General features: G+C 34.0%; 3 protein-coding genes across 3 annotated transcripts; 2 read left to right on the forward strand and 1 right to left on the reverse strand.

Annotated features, from left to right (window-relative positions):
• Positions 1-1,092: 1,092 nt before the first annotated feature.
• On the forward strand, positions 1,093-3,667 carry LOC101893929 (N(G),N(G)-dimethylarginine dimethylaminohydrolase 1). The gene is made up of 6 exons (XM_005185263.4): positions 1,093-1,389; positions 2,180-2,399; positions 2,468-2,570; positions 2,630-2,727; positions 2,790-3,014; positions 3,079-3,667. Exons 1-6 carry the CDS (start codon positions 1,355-1,357, stop codon positions 3,202-3,204), a joined length of 807 nt encoding a protein of 268 aa, XP_005185320.1. The 5' UTR covers positions 1,093-1,354; the 3' UTR covers positions 3,205-3,667.
• A 2,301-nt stretch (positions 3,668-5,968) lies between these two features.
• On the forward strand, positions 5,969-17,333 carry LOC101893760 (bifunctional phosphoribosylaminoimidazole carboxylase/phosphoribosylaminoimidazole succinocarboxamide synthetase). Its single transcript, XM_005185262.4, has 6 exons — positions 5,969-6,129; positions 6,200-6,403; positions 6,482-6,626; positions 9,344-9,456; positions 9,527-9,652; positions 16,501-17,333. Exons 1-6 carry the CDS (start codon positions 6,120-6,122, stop codon positions 17,187-17,189), a joined length of 1,287 nt encoding a protein of 428 aa, XP_005185319.1. The 5' UTR covers positions 5,969-6,119; the 3' UTR covers positions 17,190-17,333.
• Positions 12,249-13,950, reverse strand: nAChRbeta3 (neuronal acetylcholine receptor subunit alpha-4-like). Its single transcript, NM_001287542.1, has one exon. It carries the CDS (start codon positions 13,645-13,647, stop codon positions 12,349-12,351), a length of 1,299 nt encoding a protein of 432 aa, NP_001274471.1. The 5' UTR covers positions 13,648-13,950; the 3' UTR covers positions 12,249-12,348.
• Positions 17,334-21,989: the final 4,656 nt, after the last annotated feature.

Consider the following 21,989-nt stretch of genomic DNA (forward strand, 5'->3'; position numbering starts at 1 on the left):
TCCCTTAAAATCCAAAGGGGGTAAACATTTAACATAAATATGAGGAAAAATTGTTGGCGGTAATATGAAACGTATAGAAAAAGATTAAGTGTGGAGAAATACCTTGAGAGATTTCTTCTTCTTTATGTATAGTCGTTAAATAGATATACTGGAGTACCATATTTAATGACACAAAGTGAAGACATCTAAGAAACAAAAAGGTTTCAAAAGAACAACAACTGTTTGACCTTATTAAATGGACTTTGTCCAAAACGACATCGGTAAATATATATAAATCTTAGAATGCTGTAACAGCATGTTTTAATGTTACGTTACGCGGAGCTGGGTACTAGTGTGAACTTTCAGTCCATATACGATTTTTCAGATGAGTGCTAAAGTAACCATCAAAGGTATAAAAATGTCTTAACAGAAGATAATTTCAGGAACACATTTTAGCAATATGAAATATGAAATTGACTTTGATCAGACCCAAAAACAAAAGACAGAGTTTAATATGAATGTTACATTACAACTTTGTAATATAATAATTTGATCTGATAGATCATAATGATCATGATTACCGATATCAGATATTTCGTCTTGTTGTTAAGAATACACCAATAAAAAACTTGACCAAGATTTCGGATACATTGAGAAAGTATCTGAGAAGACGAAAAAATTGCATAGATACTAGCATGGAATTTTATACGGTATACAAGTTAAAAGAAACAGGATGGACACGTATTTGTTATTTAATCAAAGTCTCTAAGACTTTAGAAAGTGCCGATAATATAGAAATCGGAATAAAATCAGAACATAAAGAACCCTATAATCCTGGATCCAACCTTCCACCTCGTGGGAAACTAACTTTATTAAAATTTTGAATTATCATTTTAAAACGTATGTTTAACGTGCCGCTATCGAGAAAATTGTCTATAATCGACCTTTACTTATCGATTCCACTAAAGAAGAAAGAGAAATTGGTCCAATTCCGGCCTAGTTATTCCTAAATAGTGAATGGAGAGAAACAAAACGATAGTAGCAGCTAGTTCCGCGCTCTTTAGTGAAGATGTTCAATTTTCTCATGTCTCATTCGTAAACAACAGAGTACCCGGAGTCTTTGCTTTCTGTTTATTTTTTATCAAGTATTGCTTTTTGGCCTTTATATTTGCTTGTACTGTATAGTACAAATTTTCGAAACTAGTCTACTGTCTACTGCCATCGATTGGTTGTCATTTCTAGTTTGTTGTCGGAGTGGGGTGTTTGGTTTAATAAAAATATTTGTTTGAATAAATGAAATAACAATTTATTTATTAAAACTTTTTAAACAATTAATAGACTATTTTTTAGTGTAAAACAAATTAATTAAATAAAAATGTCGTTGAAATACAGCCATGCCATAGTGGCCAGGTAAGTAAACCTGTCAAAAGGTACTTGAGCTTAATAAACAGGTAATAAAGCTGCTACGTTAATGTTTCTATTAAAACGTGCAATTTGTGTTGAAATTTATTTACAAGCAGAAACGCTACGAACAATATTTTTGGTAGTACACTAGATTTTAATATAGAACTACATGTAATATTAAAATGGATTTATTTGGGCACAATTATTCGCACATATCCTTCTCGATAGTGAAAAGTAGGCCACTTGGGCGTTGTACTATAAATGAGTAAACTAGATTTTATTACAAAATAGCTTATGTCATTTTTTTAATGTCAATTATTTTCGTTAATAGTTTGGGTGTGGTGGTCCTTTGACAAAGTAATTGCTAGCATAATTCACTTAACAAATCTACACAATAATTCACCATTCATCTATTCAATTAATGGCAATCAAGTGTTTTGCAAGAGAACAACGGTGTAGTGGCTCAGCTAGATTTGCGGGGGTGGGAGATTTCTGTTTATACAATAACGATTCGGCAAACAAATTGTTGGTTTTATGTTTAAACGTGTCAACCTTTTTTAATGTAATAATACAATTTTTAATATAATCTTCTGAATACTTTAAAACACTGCGACATATCCTTGAGATAGATTACAGAAAACGACATTTGTCAATAGTTTTCACTAAATGTGTTTCTATGAACGCACAATGAAATAATTAAAATGCTTTTGCTTATCCTAATAACGTTCATTAACTTTTTTCATATTCAACTGGCACCCATATTAAAACATAACTTGAATTTTTTGTATTATTGTAGACTTTCAGATGGGTTAAGGAATAAAGAAGAGTTCGATCTAGAAACGGCCAAAGAACAACACAAGCAGTTCTGCAGTTTATTAAGAGAAATTGGTTTAGATGTCATTGAATTGCCACCCGATGATGAATTGCCGTACAGTGTTTTTGTGGAAACATCTGTTGTTATATGTAATGGTGTAGCATTAATTGCCAAATCTGAAGATCCGATGAGACAGAAAGAGGTAAATGTTTGTAACCACAATAAAGTGTATTAAAATACAATTACTGTTTTCTATTCAAAACCGTGAAGGCCAACAGTATAGCTATAACGTTAAAAAAGGAATTAGATATTCCAGTGGAGGTAATAGAGAATCCAAATGCACAACTACATGGTGGGGATGTATTGTTTACAGGTAATTTATGATTTTTTTTTATTATAAATGGAATGCGCTAATTGAGTTTCTGTTTAAAGGTAGAGAATTTTTCGTTGGTATTTCAAATTTTACCAACGAAGACGGAGCTAGAGCGGTTGCAACAACTTTTCCCGAATATCCTGTAACTCCAATAAAGGTGATATTTGACCGATTCACATAACAAAAAATATATAGAAAATAATTTTCTCTAATAAACAGGTTGGTGGCACAAAACCTCTGAAGTATTATGTCTCGATGGCGGGACCCGATGTCTTAAGTGTCAGTAATAGCACTGTTTGTCAGGAGATTGTTAAACGCATGGAACGAGAAGCCAGCTTTAAATATTTAAAAATTACTTTACCAGAGGAACATGCCGCCAATATGCTATATATTAACGGCACACTGGTTTATCGTTCACCTGAAGAAATTTTAGAATCATATAAGGTGAGTAACTATTGCATATGCTTTTGAATCGCAAATTTATTTACTTTTTACAATTGCTTTGCAGATAATTAAGGAAAAAATTGACATTCCATCTCGCAACATTAATATTAGTGAATTTAGTCAATTTTCTACTGGACTAACATCGGCGTGCGTTTTATTGAGACGTTGGAAATCTATACGAAACATTTAAGCATCGTAGACGACTGCAACAAGATCTACTCTAATGTAGACAAAAGAATTCCATTGAAATTACATTTTCTTCCGTAGACTAATTGCAATAGCTAAATATAAATAGAATAGACTATACTACACATGCACTGTTAACATTTTATAATTGATCTTTCGATCAACGTTTAAACGCAGAATTTTCTATAACTAGATTTAATATGAAAACAAGTTTAGTACAATATTTCAAATATACAATTTTGCACATCATCTATAGAGTAATCGTATTAATAATTGATATTATTATGTTTTGAATTTGATATAAATTTACTATTGACAATATCTATGTTTTGTTATAAACAATTTTATATACATACATCAATAAAATGCATTTAAATGTATACATAAAATATGTTTACCATGTAAATGCTATTGAATGCAAATCTCAGTTTGTTAGATGAAATAAATTTGATAATTATAACACCAAATTAATATGTTCCTTGATTTATAATAGTAGTAGTTTATTACACGTTTGCATGTTAAGTCAATATTATGAAAAATCGGTTTTCAATCCTGTCAAGAGACGCTAAAATTGAAAAATATTTGTTGGAGGAAAAATACAAACTTGGGAATTCATCAAAATCTATTGCATCATTAAAAAAAATAAATAAATAATATCATATAATTTATCTATTTTATATTTAAACCTTTAAAACCTTGATTTTGAAAAAAAAAAAAAAATATGCACCACATAAACGTGAAAAATTTGTTGCATATAGTGGTTACGAAGCTGTTCTCATCATTCTTATTTTACCATGCTACCATCTACACTACACTTTGGGATGATAGTATTATCAAAGCAGCGGAGTCGCATTATCACCATCTTTTAAAAATAGAACAGCCAAAATTACTGTCTCAGGGAGAAATGAAACAATCTTAATCAGCTTTTTAGGACAATTCACTGAATTTCTTCAAAAATCATTTATCATAATTTTGATGATTTTAGGTACAATACCGAAATTGTTTGAGATACCGTATTTGAAGTTCGTAATGGATGCTACAGCCTGTGAAAGAAAGTTGTCTATGCAGGACCAGGTCTTCGTATAGCTCCGATATAACGGTACATCCCAGTACACGATTTTAGCTACATTATTCACCGTTTATTTCAAGTTTCGAATTTGAATATGGTAATGGTAAAGACCTAAATATTTTAAAGATTTTAAAAGAATTTTTAACGGATTTTATTTTTTGAAAATTTCCAAATTCGTTCCAAATGGTGGAGGGTATGTATTCAAAGTTCTTAAGGCTTTTTAACTTGTTTAAGTTTTTAATGATGATTTTCAAGACGTAAGTTATAGCGATAGTAGGAAATAGTAAGACGTAAGTTATAGTGAAATCGGTTTGCTCTACAATGGGGTTACTGTAACTTGGGAGATATGTCAAAACCTTTTAAAATACTAAATATTCTTGCGACCCGTTGCGAACACAAATACCAAATTGTAACTCCTATAGTTAAATAAAATGTGATTTAAACCTTTGAAATTTAAACTAACAAACTAACTAACCTATAGTTAAATAAATGTGATTTAAACCTTCGAAATTTAAACTAACAGAAGATAAATCTATATTGGGAGTAAATAGAATCTTATCTCTTCCATTTTATGATGAAAGTACAAGTCTAACTTTAGTTTGATTGGACACACCAATTTCAATGTAGAGCATTAAGTCCTATAAATACTCACATCAAATAAATATATCATGTAAATCACATGATGAGCAACATTGGATCTCAGTGGGTTAATGCGTTTCACACGTTCTAGAAGTCTAGCATAAAATAATAGTTCTATGATGTAAAAATATTTAACAAATCGCTTAGTGATACTAGACGATTTTAATATGATAATAACGTCACTTGGGATTTGTAACCATACCAGGGACAACAACAATTTAACAACAAGTGAACCGAATCAGACATACACCTATTGATAAGAAACATAATAAACAAAAATATTTGTTAAAATTCAAAAGAAGATCAATAACAAAAACAAGACCAAAGACGGCGGCCATAGACCGCAAAACGATCACCACTAGCCACAACGAGCCATTAGCAAAAACCGGCATGGAGAAGAGAGCAACCAGCAAATTATATGGAGCTCTCATCCCCAATATGAGAGCGGAGACTCAGCAAAGAGCAGAAGAATAGTTCTTCAGCAGGGATGCCAACTTAATAATTTTGTTGTATCATTCTTTGTAATAAATTTAACATTTTCTTGTATTCGAAAAAATAAATTGTTGTTTGTTAGATACATATCAACTAGTAAATATAAAATAGTACTTGTTCCATAGAATTTATAGACAACGTAATGTTAGTTTTAGTTCAGCACGCGCTTGTATAGCCAACATGCTTATTGATCCAGTTGGCCTACTTGACTTCGAAAACACATTTCTTCCCTTTTCCAGGATTTTCCTTGATTAATGGAATAGTTTTTAACAGTCAACTACCCTACTGTTGTTAATATGTTTAAAATTGTAGGTTTCAGTGACTTTAATATTTTCACTGATTCCCCTGAAACGACATAGACGATCACTGCTTATTCGGATTTTTTCGATAAGCGGTAAGAGCATTCCGTTGTCTGTGTATTCATTAGTTTATTATGCTTGTACTTTTCATGCCGTGAAACATTTTCCTACTCCACCCCAGAAACAAGCCACTTGTAAACTTGAGAAAGATGGCATCCCTGTTCACATACGAGGTTGTTGTTGTTGTCTTTGATATTATGTTGGGAATCATTGTGGGGGTAAATAACAAGCCATTCGCAGGCGTCTGGATCAGTCTGTTTTCAACATTTCAAGTTTTCGAATCGAAAACATTCTAGCCGGGTAGCAATTAAGACACAAACACGTGTTGGGGTGTTATAAAAAGCAAAAGAAAAGATCATAATGAGTAAAGGTGAGTTTGGTAACATTAACGCAATTTGTTAATTATGTAGGAAATTGAGAATAATTAACTTGTTGAACAGTTGCAGGATACACACTTGGTTCTCTAATCATCGAGGGTAAGACCAAACAGGTCTTTGATTTACCTGAACATCCTGGCAATTGTTTGATATTGAGCAAGGATCGCATAACAGCTGGAGATGGTGCCCGTGCTCACGACTTGGCTGGAAAAGCTGAAATCTCGAACTCCACAAATGGTCAAGTTTTCCAAATCCTCAACGATGCAGGTAATTAAACGTATTAAATGTGGCTGGTGACAATGTCGTATCTCATGTGCGTATTTGCTTTTTTACTTTCATGTGTAGGTATTCATACTGCCTACGTGAAACAGGCTGGTCCCAAGGCTTTTATTGCCAAGAAGTGTGCAATGATACCCATTGAATGGGTAACAAGACGTTTGGCAACTGGTTCATTTTTGAAACGCAATCCTGGTGTTCCAGAAGGTTATCGGTAAGTTCCCAATTGACACTAGTGACAGCAATTACTGCATGTTGTATTCAAGGTCATATTTCTAATAATGACCAAAATCATACAATAATATATTTCTAATTTTAAAATAAGACTCCAGTACTTTGTGGGTTCATTTCGTCTCATAGTAAAAACAATTTTATATATTAAATCGGTGAAGAAATTCCTCCACTAAGAGCTATTAATTTAGTGGCTTAAATTGATACCTGTATTATAATTTTTTTTTACGTTTTTTCAAAGTAGTTAATCAAATCCAAGTATTAAAATCGACTTCCAATTAATGATTATATTATACCCTCTGCCATATGACTAGAGAGGGTATATATCATTTGATACGGTCAAAATGTGCCTAGTCTTTTGACCAAATCCGTTTCAGGACATTAGGAGTCGATCTAGCGATGTCCATCCGTCTGTCTGTTTGTCTGGCTGGTGCGCACGATAACTCTTAAAGGGAGTATCCGACTTGGTTCAAACTTGGTACATCGTAATATTTTTGTCAAACTTACATCGAGGTTGGAGATGGGTAATATCGGTCCACTCCTTCTGGTAACTCCCCACAAAAGGTCGAAATTTTCAAAAACACATTATTTTCTGCACAGAAAGAGAAACGATAATCTGATTTTGTTCCAAGTTTGCAAATCCAAATATTTGCGACAGTGCTACGTCAGGTGCGAAAATGAACCTCCCACAAAGGGTCAAATTTTTGAATAATTACAACTCTTATAAAGTGTGATGTAAGAGTCCGATTGTCTTCAAATTTCACACATCCCAATAAATTTTTACCCCAAGGTCTGGTTTAAAGATGGAATACATCGGTCCACTCTTTCTGGTACCTCCCCCACAAAAAGGTTGAAATTTTCAAAAAAGAAAAATATTGTCTGTACATAAAAATAAGCAATAATCCGAGTTTGCTCCAACTTTGCAAATCCTAATACTTGCGTCAGTGCTATGTCAAATGCGAAAATGGACAATATCGGTCCACTCCATCAAGTACCTCTCCCACAAAGGGTCAAAATTTTGAATAGTTACAACTCTTCAAATTTCACACATCCCAATATTTTTATAAAATCACGATCTGGTGCTAAGATGGAATATATCGGTCTACTCCTTGTACATTCCTTACAAAATTTTGAATATCTATGAAGCTTATAAAAAGCGAAATTAAAATTAGATTCCATTTAGACTTGGCACATCTGAATATTTCCATCAACACAAGATCTGTTATAAAGATGGTAGAGATTGGTCCAAAAAGGTTCAAAGTTTTGAATAACCAAAACGATCAAAGAAACAAAACGCTCAAAAAATGCGAAATAAGAAGATAAGATGAAGTATGAGAGTGGAATACTTCGGTCCCCTATATCTGTTGCCTTTCACATATTACCACATGTTCCAAAAGTTTGGACCTGGCACGTCGCAATATTTGTATCATATTTATTTAGGTCCGATACGTAATGGACAATATTGGCCCATTCCTTCGGAACCTACTCCATAGAGGGTAGCAATTAGAATAATCAGAACAGAAGTCAAAATATATTTAAACATTTTAACTTGTTATTAGAAACTTTTTTTACAAAAATGTATACAACGAAGCTCGACCGATACCAACGGTTTTAATAAAATAATGTGTATTTATTGCATGAGCCTGGGGTTCAACTCTAGCTCTATGAAAATGTGAAATAAAAACTTTTGAAATTGGAAACACTGCCAAATGAAGTATTTTAAAACTATTTTATATTTTTATAGAAGGAGATCGAAATTTCTTTTTCTTCCTCTTATAATGAAAAATATTGTAACAGTTAAAATTTGGAAAATGCTTAAATGCCATTTTCTGAAATATATAATTGAATAAATAATATATACACAATATTATTGATTAAATCAAACTTTTTTATATCTCCTGTGCTCGTCTCATTTAAAATGGTCATTGTAAAATTGTTTTTTACAAAATGCAACTCAGATAATATAGTATACAAATGTTATCAGCTACGTCAGTGACCCTGCTTTTACCCCCAGTAGAAGTTCCATGAGGAATATTATAGACATCATCAATATGTATCAATCAATCAAGTCAGTGATAACTATGTTGTATTCATTTTTGTAATGGCTTAGCAACTAATAAATATTATTAATACAAATTTACAGCAAATAATAAATAATGCAGTCTAAAATAAATTTTCTAAAATGTTAATATTTTATTGAAAGCTCAAATGTATGTAAGCCTTGATCATTGTTTCCAATCCCATATCCAATATAGCCCCCAACAGCCACAATGAAATAAATATAAATAAATATAAGTAATTAGAGGTTTAAAGTAGTAATAACTTGTATATTAAGGTCTGAGACCGCTTACCTTCCCTTATCCAGGGAAACAAAGATTCAGGGAAAAATCAAAAAACCCAAGGCCTTTATAAGGTCGGACAGGAAGACTTGTTTTGTAGTTTGACAATAAACTTGGACTTTGGACTATTGTGACTTGACTCCCATTAAATTTCAAATCATAATAAGTTTTTTTCGACAGCAAACGTAGTTTTCAGATGGGCTTACTGGCTGACCTGCTATAGACCATGACCCTGCCAAATAACGCCAAATCACATCCAGTTGTTAACTATTTTCACATTAAATTTTTGTAGATCAATAATAAATTTCAATTAAAAATAAAATTCCCACTAACATATGTTTGTTCTCATCCACTTTAAAAGCTTCTCCCCTCCCAAACAAGAAACCTTTTTCAAGGATGATGCTAATCACGATCCACAATGGTCAGACGAACAAATTATTTCTGCCAAATTTAAATTCAATGGTGTTGAAATTGGTAAAGTATACTTAAATTTTGAAATAAGGTTTTCAAGGATAATCTTCTACATTGCAATTAATTCATTTAGGCAAAGTTGAAGTTGACATCATCAAGAAAACCACCGTTTTAGTCTTTGAAATTTTGGAAAGAGCTTGGGCTACTAAGAACTGTGCTCTAATCGATATGAAAATTGAATTTGGCGTCGATGAGGAAGGTATGTATGAATTTATTTGTTTCGGGTATTGCATGTTGAAGATACAAAAGTCTTTTCTAAAATACTTTTGTGACAATAACTTTATTTTTAAATAATTTGGTCTAAATACAGCATACATTGTCCAAAAGATAACTTGAACTAAAAGTTACAATATTAATGAAATGAATATCTTCGCAAACTATCCATATTAAACTCCATAATTAAAAGATTTGGACAAATTCATAAATAGAACAGTGTTAACATTTATTTGTTGGAATACTGTACATAGTTTTTATATTTTATTTAATCTTCTATTGAACCTACGATCACTTGTGTAGAAAAAAGGTTTTGCCATAGGTGTTTTTTTCCAAAGGAACTGACTAGCATTTGTGGAACTATCTTCTTTTCTTTTGCTGCACCCTATGTAAAATATTGCAATTAATAAGGATATTAAATAATTAATTATTTTTCTGAAATATTGTCAATGGAGTAGTCTTTTTGTATCTCGTCTTATACTCCTAGTACAATTTTTTTTGTATTTCTTTGACTATTACAATTGGGTTTTGGTTAGCGATAGCGTCCCTTGGTGAATTTCAAATTTTATGCTTAATGTTAGTAGTATAGTCATTCATTCATAGTCAGTCAATTAATCGAGTTTCATAGCATTTAAAATAATCCTGACTTAACTTATGTCAACCCCTAATATGATTCTTCTTCAAAAAAACTAATTCGGGTTTTTCATTTTGAATCTCTGTATTGAATTGATGTAGGATAGTCGCTAAAGAATAAATAAATGAAAATGTTGTTGGAAAAATATCGAGATATACATCACGGCCGAGTCCCCCTAAAAATATCAAAAATGTCTTAAAAATCTTCGCTTAAATAGCAACGAACTTTAATGTGGGGAATTTTAAGAATATAATTTGACCCTTAAAATTCTAAAATCGTGGTAACAACGTTTTCCCGTTTTCGAAGATACCTGCTTTTGTTGAATAAATTATTTATCAAAACATTATTAGGGTATAACCATGGTACAATGAAGAGAAGGTAGGTCAACTTTGAAAAAATTGCAAGTATAGAGGTCTACCTGTTTGGCTTGTAATGTCAGAATTACTATCAAAACAATAAAAAAGCAAACAACTTGTTGCATTGATTTTGAATAAATAATTTAAAACCGCGAAAACTGAATGAATGGTCAAAATTTCTTTTCAATATCATGTTCTATATATCTCTTATGGTTTATTTCGCGACAATAACTGTACATTTTGTCGATGCATTTGTTGCAATAAGCATTTTGAAAACACCCGAATTTGAATATTTTCTGAACAATTTTTTATTATTGAAAAGAAGACACACACATAAGCAAATGAAGTTGACATATTAAGCCAGAAAAACAAAAAAATTTAAATCATATGGTAGTTCTGCCCTACCTTGAATTCATTGTACCATGGGTATAACACTGTGGTCAGGGTATTATGTATTTGTGCATTTCTTTTTAAAATGGAGAAGGAAATATGAAATACGATTACTTTTGAGGATCCTTATAGAATCACGGTCTGAGTCAATTTATGAGCCCTTGTATTTTTGTAAACAAAGTATAGGTCGCATTTATTGCCCGAACGAAATGAAATCTTGCACAAATCGTATGTTTGGTCCAGGGATAAACCCTATTGAAATTGGTGATAATCAGTCTAAATTTAGATATAGCTCCCATATACAACTTCGTCCAATTGTGTTTGGAAGTGTGCCCATATATAAGTTTCATCCGATTTGAAGACACCCACATTCGTAAAATGCACTTCACAACATTGATGTTTGGTACCGGATACCAGATAAAGATCATAAAATTATCTGCTAAATTTAACGAGATCGATCCAGATTTGTATATAGCTTCCATATTTGTCTTCGTCCGATTTTAAGTAGATTATCCACCAAATGTGTAACATCAGCCCAAATTGAGTGGATGCTGGCACATGCGACCACTGTCTATCGCGATCGGGTAGATCTAATAAATATGCACATTAGTCGAAATCGGATGGATTTTGGCACATCTAACTGAATTCAGCTTGGAATCAAGAGTGTCAAATTTGGCAAAATTCGGTTAAGGTATAACTTTAGCTCCCATATATAAATTTCATCCGATTTGAAGACACCTACATTCGTAAAATGCACTCCACAACATAGATGTTTGGTACCAGATACCAGATAAAGATCATAAAATTCTCTGCTAAATATAAATATTGCTTCCATATTTGTCTTCGTCCGATTTCAATTTGATTCTGTACCAAATGTGTGATATCAGCCCAAATTGAGTGGATGTTGGCACATGCGACCTCTATCAAATTATATCGCGATCGGGTAGATCTGATAAATATGCATAATTGTGTAGGGTTTTATATCGATGTCCCTGTATGACTTTTACCTTTCTTTACTGGGTTTTTGATCTGAGTCTGTCAGTAAAATCGGTTTTGGGAAAAATTACAATAATTGATCTGCAAAAAAACCATGTAAATATTATTAGATTATTAAAAGTTAAAAAAGACCATACTTACTATAAACACCTGAAAAAGAAAATCTGTCCCACTTCTTCAACCTACCGAACACAAAAATCTTGAACTTATTATATATCAGTACAATTTTTTTATTTACATATTAAATTTGCAATACAAAAATGACATATTTTTGGTTTTCGAATGGTAGAATTGACATCCTCCATCCTACACCGAATAGACAATGGCCAGAATAATGAAAATAAAACAGTACACCAGGAAGAAGATGCGATCAACGGCTGTCGCCAATAGAATCCAATCGAATTGCAATGATCTCGGTGTCTGATTCGATGCATTGAACATTGTATTTTCGTTTGTTGTCTCAATTGGTTCGTCATAGACGTGTTCGCCCATCTCCTTGGTGCCATTATTCAGCAAGGTTTGCGGTTCGGCTTCTAAGGAAAACTCGCTTAGCAATAAAACACGACCCAAGCCGCCATTTAGAAGGTTTCTCAAAAATGCCGGTACACGTTGCTTATGTTTGGCTGTGGACAAATAGAGGACGGTTACCGAAACGATTGTCGATATGCTCAAAAGCAACAAACTGGCGCTGTAGAAGAGTACCACTAGTGGGGTATTTTCCGCCAATATGGGCAGCATTTGAGCAAAGTACATCAGGAATGCGGCAATAATTACAATCAGAACGGCATTGAGTAAAATTTTCTCTCCCATTTGGGGCGGCAGCCAGAATATGGATAGACACATTAGTATAATGCAGGATGCTGGCGTGAAAATAACCGTTGTGTACATCGAAGAGTAGCGTTGAAGTTGGAATGTGTACTCTATATAGTTGTAGAATTCCTCACTGTTGTATGTGGCCTTGGCGTCGATGATGTCCCATTCGGTGGATTTAATCAAATCCTTGTAATCGATGCTTTCCTTGAAGTCAAGGAATTTCGGATCGATTGTAGTCAAAGTCCATGTACCCACTTTGAGTTTGCACGTTTGCTGGTCGTACGGCCACATTTTAAGATTCAGATTACAGTAGGCTGTATAAACCACCGGGGGCACCCACATGAAGCTACCATCGTAGGAGAGCATAGTCTGTGTATCACCAACATAATCGCCCTCGCTGCCGGCGCTGTTGAACAGAGTAATGTCCGGCTTCCATACCTCCTTGGAACGTATATGCAAGGTGGTTATGTTGTCGAAATATTCCGGCTTCCATGTCCTTCCTCCATCGCGCCAGCGCATGTTGACCCAGCCATGCAGCGTCATTCTGCCCTTCAATTCATCGATATCGATGTAGTTGACGGCTATGCCCAATGTTATGTTCGTCCGCTGCGTGGGTGTAACCATGGGGTGCGAGCTCTTATCATAGTTCGTAAACAGTTGTACACGCAGACGGTCCATTGTGCTGATATTCCATGAGGCATTTCCGTCCTCAGTGCAGGCAGCCAGCTGAATTGCTGCCACCACGAACAGAGCGACTGTGATGGTGGCGCGGTGACGGCAGGAAGTAAACATCTTTCGTTGAGGGATTTCGTTGTTCTTATCACAATAACAAATTAATTTCTTTTTATGTTTTTTTTCTTTCTCCAAGAAAACGTGGCGACAAAAATTAAATCCACAATTGTTTGCGGCAAGTTTTTAAACGCCGCACAATATCCACGAAAAATACGGTGCTGAGTGTAGGAGATTCAAACTAAAACTGCGAGTCCACTTTCAGAAAGTGAATTATGAAACTGGTGGCGTTGAGACCCGACTGCCGTAGATTATTGTCGTATGTACATCTGGGCATATGCACATATCGAATTAAATTCTTTGTCCAGATTTGAGCGCATTTGTATGAGTTGTGTTTATTAAATTTATCTTTCGTTTTTTTTTTGTTATTGTTCTTTCTTTTAAGAATTTAGAAATTGAGGTTTTGTATTTGTGTATGGTGGCGAAGTAATTCTCTGGGGATTATGCTTGGGCCCGAGCCACTGATTTCCTCATCGAATGTGTGAAGGTGGTTAGAGCAATCGGTGTGACTTGGACAAAAAACTAAATGGCAAAAATATTCCAATTTCACGATTTGATGAGCCTAAAAATATAAAATTCGTAGTTGTTTATTTAATTCCAAATAGGGGTAGAGGGTATTTCTTGTAAACATTTCTTAGAATTAAACTAATTAAAAAGTATCAGTCGGTTTGGCCGACAGATGTATACTCTCAGCCAATTTTCGATTACTTAAGTATATTTTGACTTGTTTTATGATTTTCAAATTGTTGACCATCTGTGGAGTAGGTTCCGATGCGATATAAATGTTGCGACGTGCAAGGTTTGGATTATATTGGTTATTTTCTTCACTTTATATGAGATATGTGATAATTTTTAGAAAATGTTAAAATGTGCGTGAGGTACCAGATATGGGCGACCGAAGTATTCTGTTTTCATATTTTCATCTAATACAGATAAAAATATTGACTTGCGCAAAATTACAAGGAAATCGAACATTTATATCCAATATAATGCGAAATCATAAATTTTACATTCATCTCAGGTTCCTGGTTGAGAGAAATATTTTGATATGGTAAGTTGTAAAGAAGAATCGCTGACTAGTTTTGCGAGTTATGACAGAAAAAGTATTGGAAACTGTGACCCTTTGTGGGTGAGTTACCAGAGGGGGTTCGCAGATATGTATATCCTCTTCACAACAGATCTTGTTTTAAAAAAGATCTTGTTTTAAAAAAGAGATTATATTTGTGAAATTTGAAGAGAGTTGGATGCTTATTTCGTTTTCTTTAAGCGTTTTGTTTTTTAAAACCTTGAACTCAGGACAAATGATCCGATCTCTACCATCTTTATAACAGATCTTGTGTTGATAGGAAAATTGAGAATATTCAGACCAAGCCTGAATGGTATCGGATGTTAATTTAGCGTTTAAAGAACTTCAAGGATATTCAAAATATTTACCCTTTGTGGGGGAGGTACCAGAAGACAATCGGACTCGGATATTTCACATGTTATAACAGTTAAAATTATTAAAATTTTTACTCGGTTAAAATTTTTAAAATTATTAAAAATGTTGACCCTTTGTAGTTGAGGTACCAGAAGGAGTGAACCGATATATCCCATCTTTACACCAGACCTAGCACTAAATATTAGGATTTGCAAAATTGAAGCAAAATTGGATTATCCTTTCTCTTTCTGTGCAGTAAAATATTTTTTTTGCTTTGAAAATTTCGACCTTTTGTGGGGGATGTACCGGAAGGACCGGCTCGATATTGCACATTTCCGAACTTGATCTAAGTTTGATAATAATGTTATGATGTACCAAGTTTGGATGAAATCGTTTTGGCCGTATTAAATGATATATACCCTCTGTAGCCACGTGATTGAGGGTATAAAAATTGGTGTTAAGGTTATTTTAAATTATCGATTGAAATGCGCATTGCCGAATTTCCGATATCCGTCTGTTGTAAACACGCTTTCTTTCAAACAAATTGAGATAGAAGGCTGAAATTTTGCATAAATTCATAGTTTAGGTAAAGTTCCTAGATGGGCCATGTCGGTCCATGTTTTCGTATAGCCCCAATATAACGGTACCTCCCAACATTCGTTTTTTTATGATTTTAACGACAGTATTTACCGGAATTAATTCAAATTTCATATTTAAAGTTTGTAATGGGTACTACAGCCTACGACAAAAAATGTTTGTATGCAGGTCCACGTCTTCGTATAGCCCCCATATAACGGTATTTAGATTCTGTATTTAGAAGATTTCAGTTGTTTTTTGTCATTTTTTTAATTTTTCAAGTTCCTTCCAAATGGTGGAGGGTATTTAAAGCTCGGCCCGGCCGAACTTAGCTGCTTTTTACTTGTTAGTACTCAAAATGTGCGATTAGTTCAGTCTGACGTAACCTCTTAGTACGAATGTTCAAAAACCCAGCCTTATCCAACACCTACGCTCCAAGATTAAGGTTAAGATTCTAGCTGCAGCCGTGCTGCATTGATTCTCAGTCAGTCAGTTATGTTGCTGTTGTTTTGTCGATATTTTTGTACGCAAGCGCTCATTCAGTTTAGACCTTAATATAAGTTTTCACATGGTAGAGGATATAATACTTCGGCCCGTCGTTTTTTACTTGACTTTTATAATTTAACCCTTTTTCGCATAATGGTGGAGATTTTCATCATACAAAATTTTGTCCAAAATTTATATGAAAAGACAATTTTACCTTATGTTTATCGTATCTGAAAGTCTTAATAATATGTATATGTTTCAATAAATTTATGATTTCGTCTTTTTTATTAGACTTCCTTTTTCTCAATCCTATTTTAAAACCTCGATGCTCATTTCTCAACACTAATTCTCCATTCGTTTCTTTCTCATTGTAGGTCAAATTATACTGGCTGACATTATCGACTCGGATTCTTGGCGTTTGTGGCCTTCCGGCGATAAACGTCTTATGGTCGACAAAGATGTCTATCGTAAATGTGCCACTGTCACAGATGAATCCCTGGACACAGTAATACGCAACTACACCTGGACAAATGATCAACTGAAACAGATTATGCCAAAATCCGATCATTTGGTTGTCATTTTAATGGGCAGTGCCTCAGACAGTGAGCACTGTGAAAAAATCGCCAAACATTGCAAATCATTTGGCCTGAACACCGAATTGCGCGTCACCTCAGCCCACAAAGGAACCGAAGAAACATTGCGCATCTTACGTGAATATGAAGGTCGTCTGAGCAATCTGATATTCATTGCTGTAGCAGGACGTTCAAATGGTTTGGGTCCAGTTTTGTCGGCCAACACTCCATACCCCGTCATCAATTGTCCACCCCTTAAGGCCGAAGATAAATCGTTGGATGTGTGGTCCAGTTTAAATGTACCCTCAGGATTGGGTTGTCCCACAGTTGTGTATCCCGAAACTGCTGCCCTGCATGCTGCTCAAATTTTGGGTCTTCACAACTTTATGATTTGGGCCAAATTGCGCACAAAACAACTGTTGAACTACACTTCGTTGAAGGTGGCCGACAAGAAAATGCGCGGTGTCCGTAATGCCGATGAAAGCAAGTGATCGGATCGTATATTGCCATGTTATTCACATATTGATGAATTCGTTGATTCTGATTTTCAAACAAATATGTATATTCCTGTGTTTTGTTAAAAAAGACAATATTTCAATATAATTAAATTGTTTTTACATAAAATCTCAAATAAATTTATGGGTATTTTATTGAAATGCTTCAGAATCGATAATGTCTTCAGATTTCGCTCCGCTTAATGATTCAATTATTATTCAATATAATATAATTCAATTGTTTTGGAATGGATTGAAAATGGATGAAACAACTGACGGATTGGCAAGAAACATTTCACCATCTCCAGACCTATCAGCCCAATGTTTAAAAATTCAAACTTTGCCAACTTGTTAGAGTCATGCTCTTTTAAAGAAGAACAAAGCTATTCTACAAGTTATTCTATGTGCCAAATCATTCTTAATTATTCTGAACTAAAGCCATAATATCCGTCCGATAATAAATTTTTCTTTGAGTTGAAATTAAATGGTTGAATGCCATACAGACCATGAAATCCCCTCTCTTCATTTCTTCTATTTGGATTTCATTGTGTTGATTCCCTTAATATTTACAGACTTTCCAGGCTGTGGTATATTCTCTTTTTGTGCTCGCCATCATAGTATGGAGGGTACATTAAATTTGTCATTCTTGATCAGTAAAATATTCTATGTTGATTAAACCATGTCCGTCTGTGGACTAGCTTTAATAGAGCCCCATATAACTGTACCACCAGATTTAAGGTGCTTTGGTTGTTTTAGACATATTGTTATAACATTTTAGACATTTGTCATAAATATACTAATAACGATAACGGATAAACTCCAAAGCAGCTCGAAAACCTTGAGTTCTTTAACAATAAACCAAAAATACTGTAGAGAATATGATAAACTATCAAAATTACCCAGTAAACTAAGCATATCAAGTCATATTTTTCATTTTGTTTTTAAATTGCACAAACATTTTAATTCAAATTTTTCTAACCAACATTTCCTGGATAATTATGAAAAAGAGGAATATTGGAGTCACTTCCCTAATGGAACACACAAAACCCCATCAAGAATTATTGATTCCAGCAAGAGCAATAAATTGAAAATAATAATATAATCAAGGTAATCCCTTGCAGATAGCAGATTCAATGCCATTCCAATGTGAAGTTCCTTTATGTGGATTTTCTACTGTTAGAGATTATGTAAGACGTGGGCATGACTTTCGGGATGAATGTCTTGGCAGAATTTCCAAAGAAATGTTTTGGCAGTGGGTTTGGGCATATCGATGCAAATGTACGTTATAAGACAGGTAATTAAAGTATATGGCTCGATAGTCTGTAATAATTTGTAAAATATTACAAAATCTTGTTCAATAGCCCAAAACTTAACTAGAGTTTTATGCGTGTTGAGGCCAATCCTAATACAATTTGAAATGTATACAGCAAATTGTAAATTGTATCTGCTAATCTCTCTTCCTATAATCACGTAAAAAATGTTTTATTACGCGATTTTCTATTCTAGTTATCTACTGATATCGCCTTAATTTAAAAAAAGGTTAATTTTAAAGATAGATTTTTTTAAATTACACAATGAGAATACTAGTAAGTTCAAATCGGTTCGGTCCCTGTAATCCCTTATTCGGAAGTGAATTATTTTTGAGATCAGTCAATCATCCAACATGAAACCCAAAATAAAAAAGTCAGTTGATTTGGCAGGAAAATGATTACAAATCAGGATATGGGGTCTATATTGAATAATATTGAGGAGGACTAAATTTACCTAAAGATAGCGCGAAATATCAAATTCCAGCTAATTTGACAGGAAAGTGTGACATAAGCATACCGAAATATGGAGAGCATATCTAAACGGGTAAAGAGTCGCTACTAGCGACACATTCCACAGTATCAATAATCCTGGGAACAATAGGTTTATTATTATTCTTTTATGTTTATTTCTTTTAAATTATTTTTCACATAATAAGCAATCAGCAACCGTTAAAATATCTATTTTTTACTGTAAAAAATGTAAATGTTGTTATTCAAAATATTATCCTTTTGTGGCGGAGATACCAGAAGTAATGGTCAGATCTCTACGATATTTTTGACAGATCTTGTGTTGATAGAAGTATTGAGATGTCTCTGAAGTCTGAATGGAAAGGATTTTAATTTCGTGTTTTATGATCTTCATGATTTTTTAAAAATTTGACCCTTTGTGGGGGAGGTACCAGAAGGAGTGGACCGATACATCCCATCTTCACACCAGACTTTGGGTTAATAAAAATATTGTATATTGTGTAACAATCGGACTCTTACACCACATTTTATAAGAGTTATAATTATTCAAAATTTAGACCCTTTGTGGGGGAAGTACTTGATGGAGTAGACCGATATTGTTTATTTTCGCTCCTAACTAGCACTGTGCAAATATTAAGATTTGCAAAGTTGGAGCACAATCAGATTATCCTTTCTCTTTCTGTGAAGTAAATTATTTTCAGAACAGTGTTGGCATGTTTGGGATACCGTAGTATTTTGTTGTTGCAAAAATCGTCAGGCCTAATCCCATTATTGTTGTTTTTATAAAACAACATTTGTTTATTAGTGGAGAAAAAACAAGGGAACTGATGTGGATTGGTGGCTGTTTCCGAAACCTAGGTATTCCCTGCCTGGTAAACATTACCATCGTTCACCACTAATGAACAAATGTTGTTTTATAAAAATAACAATAATGGGATTAAGCCTGACGATTTTTGCAACAACAAAATACTTTGCAACAACAAAAAGTAAATTATTTTCTTTGAAAATGTCCACATTCCACATCTTCGAACTCGATGTAAGTTTGATAAAAAAATATTACGTTGTACCAAATTTGAATCAAATTGGACATTTCCTTCGCACCAGCTAGTCAGACAGACGGACGGATGGACGGACATCGCTAGATCGACTATAAATATCCTGAAACGGATTTGCTCCAAAGAGACCGAAGGTCTAAAACGGTTATTTCGATGAGGCACGTTTTGGCCGTATCAAAGATTTATATATCCTCTAGCCAAATGGCTGAGGGTATAAAAATGCACAAATATACCGTTTACAAAAAATATCCATTACTCCAGCATCTTCGATTGATATCGGCAATGGGCAGTGGTGTTCCACGGATGCACAATTTTATACCCTCCACCATACTATGGAGGGTATATTAACTTTGTCATTCCGTTTGTAACTCCTCGAAATACCCAACAAAGTACATATTTTCTTGATCAGCGTAATATTCTAAGTCGATTTAGCGATGTCCGTCTGTTGTAATCACACTATCTTTCGAACGAATTGAGATAGAAGGCTAAAATTTTGCACACATGTTTATTTTTCGAGTAGGCAGGCTAAGTTCGTAAATGGGCCATGTAGGTCCACGATATCGCCCCCATACAACGGTACCCCCGATATTCGGTATTTTGATGATTTTAGACACATTTTTGAATGGAATTGCCTGAAAATCCACACAAGTAGTTCTTTCTGAGTACTTTACCCTCTGGAAGAGAATTGTTAATATAAGTCCACGCTATCGTATGCCCCCATACAACGGTACCCCCGATATTCCATATTTTAATGATTTTAGACACATTTTCCAATGGAATTGTCTAAAAATCCACACAAAGAGTTCCTTTTGAGTACTTCATTTCCTGGAAGAATACTGTCTATATAGGTCCACGATATCGTTTATCCCCAATATAACGGTACCTCCCTATATTCGGTATTTTGATGATTTTAGATAATTTTTTCAATGGAATTGTCTAAAAATCCATATTAGAAGTTCTTTCCAAGCACTTTATTCCCTGGAAGAGGAATATCGGTATTTTGAAAATTTTTGCTACATTATTCACCGATTTTTTTTTTTTTTTTTTTTGAAGTTTCGTATTTCAATATTGTAATGGCTTTTGACAAAACTTGCCTACGCAGGTCCACGCCTTCGTATAGACCCCAATATAGAAGCTACATTCGTTATGTTTAAGATTTTAACAGAATTTTTGGTGAATATTATTTTTTGAAAATTTCCAATGGTGGAGGGAATTCAAAGTTCGGCCCGGCCGAACTTACTGCTTTTTTACTTGTTTTTTTTTTTTTTTTCAAAATTTCAATTTTGATTCCATTTTCTCAACAATTAAAAATGTATAACGTATTCATTGTTCGAAAAAGCTGTTTTCGCGCAAGATTTTCCTGAATGTCGTTCTATAGCTTTTTGCAATATATGAACGGGACACAAAAAATTCTCTCAATGCAAGTTACTGAGAGACTTTTACGGGAAAAGTTCTCGTATACACTTAATATGCCTTACAGTTGCAAGCCAGCATCGTCGATTTCGTACACATACCAAATTAAGCATAGCGTCATGTATTGTCAACATTGAACCTGTCCCTAGCACTTTAGAGTCCACTGCACTTTATTTCATTAAGAGAGGAACCGTTATTATATGATTGTATGGGTTATGATGATAAAAAAACGACCAATATTTGTTTTCTGTGACAGCGTCATTGGTATGGCATGGTTCTGTTGCCGGCCGCAGTACCTTTAGTCAAGCTGCTGTGGTTTTCAAAATCATCCCCACCATCGGCATCGACAATATATGTAATAGCTATCAACGGCCAAGATTCCCGATCGCACAGTGTGGGGATTTGTAACTCTAATGTAAACGGAACGAACTTTTAAATTTGGGAAGAGCTAAAACATAGGTCCAATATTTGGTATAATCCGCATATAACGGCATTTCATGAAGTATTTTTAGCGATTATGTTTGGAGGGGCTATTTATCTATATAACGATT

The sequence above is a fragment of the Musca domestica genome, unplaced genomic scaffold (genome assembly GCF_030504385.1).
Source record: "Musca domestica strain aabys unplaced genomic scaffold, Musca_domestica.polishedcontigs.V.1.1 22, whole genome shotgun sequence".
Lineage (NCBI taxonomy): Eukaryota > Metazoa > Arthropoda > Insecta > Diptera > Muscidae > Musca > Musca domestica.